Here is a 2,214-nt window from a genome sequence, read left to right on the forward strand (position 1 = left end):
GGGAGGGAGAATCCTAAGCAGTCTCTGCACTGTCAGCACAGAGCCTTATGTGGGGCTCAATCCTACAAACTGTGAGATCTTTTTTTTTAAATGTTTTATTTATTTCTGAGAGATAGAGAGAAAGAGAGAGAGAGAGAGAGAGAGAGATACAGTGTGAGCAGGGAAGGGTCAGAGAGAGATGGAGACACAGAATCTGAAGCAGGCTCCAGGCTCTGAGCTAACTGTCAGCACAGAGCTTGACGCAGGGCTCAAACCCACGAACCATGAGATCATGACCTGAGCCTAAGTCGGACGCTTAACTGACTGAGCCATCTAGGCACCCCTGTGAGATCTTGACTTGAGCCAAAAATCAAGAGTTGGATGCTTAACTGGCTGACCCACCCAAGTGGCACATTATATACAGAGAATTTATAATGTAAGAACATTGAATCCAAAATAGCATAAGCACTTGTATTCCAGAGAAGTGATAAAAGTAAGAAGAGAGAAGAAATAAAACAATGAATTATCTATTGAATTTACAGTAAAATTGTTGTGTGTATGTTGTTAACCTTAAAAATAAAACAGTCAGTTGTTTCACCAGAAAGAAAAATGGGTTTATTTGAGAATAACTGAGAATTGCAGTTTGGGTCATGCAAGTTAAGGAAAAACTATAGGCAAATCCAACAAACAAGTAATGTTATTTTATGGAGAAAAAGGTGGAAATTGGGAGAGGTTGTTTTGAACAAAAGTTCATTAGAGAAGAGCAAGAATTTAGGGTGTTGATAATTTCTCCTTGGCTCTGTTGGCAGTGGTAGTCGATTTATTATAGGAGATGCAATGTACATCTTTCCCTGTTAGGTCCTGAAATTGATAATCCTTTCCTGTTCCCCATTCTTTTGTTGGGATCTGTAACTGAGAATTCTTCCTGTAACTGACATTGGCTGGCATGGTTCCCCCTTCCAGCTGCCTCTTCTAGCATCCACTTCAGTGAGGATTTCCGCTTTTAATTTTCACAATATTTTAGTTACAAATTACAGTCAAATCAATGGTTTTGAAAAAAGTATCTTTTTCACAACATCCTTAAATGCTTGTTTCACCTGCTGATTCCTTAAAGTGTAAATAAATGGATTCAGCATAGGAGCAACAGAGGTATTGAGCATAGCTACACTTTTGGTCAAAGCAACCCCTTCCTTTGCTGATGTTTTCACATACATGAAGATGCAGCTTCCATAGGAGATAGAGACAACTATCAGATGAGAGGAACAGGTTGAGAAGGCCTTTTTCCTTTGTTGAGCTGAAGGGAGTTTCAGAATTGTTTTAAGGATGTAAGAGTAGGAGAGAATTACTAACATCAAAGTGGACATAAGAGTGAGCACAGCTAAAACAAAGCTCATGAGCTCCAGAGTAGTTGTGTCTGTGCAAGAGATTTGCAGTAAAGGAGCAGAATCACAGGTGAAGTGGTCAATGACATTGGAGTCACAGAAATCCAGCTGCAGGCCCATGGTCAGTGGTGGGAAGATTACCAAGAAACCAGCCAGCCAAGAGCTGACTACAAGCTGGTAGCAGATCTTGTTACTCATGATTGTTGTATAATGTAGAGGTTTGCAGATAGCCACATAACGATCATAGGACATAGAGGCCAGAAGAAAAAACTCTGTTGAGCCAAAGAAGATAAAGAAAAAAAGCTGAGCTGCACAAGCATTATAGGAAATAGAATTGTCTCCAGTTAGGATGCTGATCAAAAATCTAGGATTACAGACAGAAGTAAATGAAATTTCTAAGAAGGAGAAATTCCTGAGGAAGAAATACATGGGGGTCTTCAGGTGGGAATCCATCAGGGTAAGAATGATGATAGTGAGATTTCCAGTAACACTCAGTGCATATGTGAGAAATAGAAAGAAGAAAATTACAACCTGTATTTCTGGATTATCAGTCAGACCCAGGAGGATGAAGTCAGTCACTGATGTTCTATTTTTCATTTCTGGTGGCGATCTTTCACAAATCTTACCAGCAAAATCAATACAGACAACAAGAAATCTGTTAGATTTCTGCACCTATTTTTTAAAATAATGATTGTAATTTCACAGGAAATATCTGTGGGCTTAAATTTTTTTTCTTCTATAAACATATTCCTTATTTCCCCTAATTCTATTATATATTTTTTGTGTTTAATATCAGTCTTATTACTCTGAATAATGTCCTCTGATTTATTGCTACATGTTTACTCTGCCTCCA

At 38.5% G+C, this 2,214-nt stretch overlaps 1 protein-coding gene across 1 annotated transcript; it reads right to left on the minus strand.

Moving 5' to 3' along the window:
- Nucleotides 1–1,016: 1,016 nt before the first annotated feature.
- Nucleotides 1,017–1,958, minus strand: LOC144233225 (olfactory receptor 6C76). The gene has a single exon (XM_077766055.1). The coding sequence runs from the start codon at nt 1,956–1,958 to the stop codon at nt 1,017–1,019; it is 942 nt and encodes a 313-aa protein (XP_077622181.1).
- Nucleotides 1,959–2,214: the final 256 nt, after the last annotated feature.

Source organism: Crocuta crocuta, unplaced genomic scaffold, assembly GCF_008692635.1.
Source record: "Crocuta crocuta isolate KB4526 unplaced genomic scaffold, BGI_CrCroc_1.0 scaffold245, whole genome shotgun sequence".
Classification (NCBI taxonomy): domain Eukaryota; kingdom Metazoa; phylum Chordata; class Mammalia; order Carnivora; family Hyaenidae; genus Crocuta; species Crocuta crocuta.

Excerpts from the sequence above, each read along its gene's own strand:
- LOC144233225 (XM_077766055.1), bottom strand. The coding sequence starts at position 1,958 with ATGAAAAATAGAACATCAGTGACTGACTTCATCCTCCTGGGTCTGACT.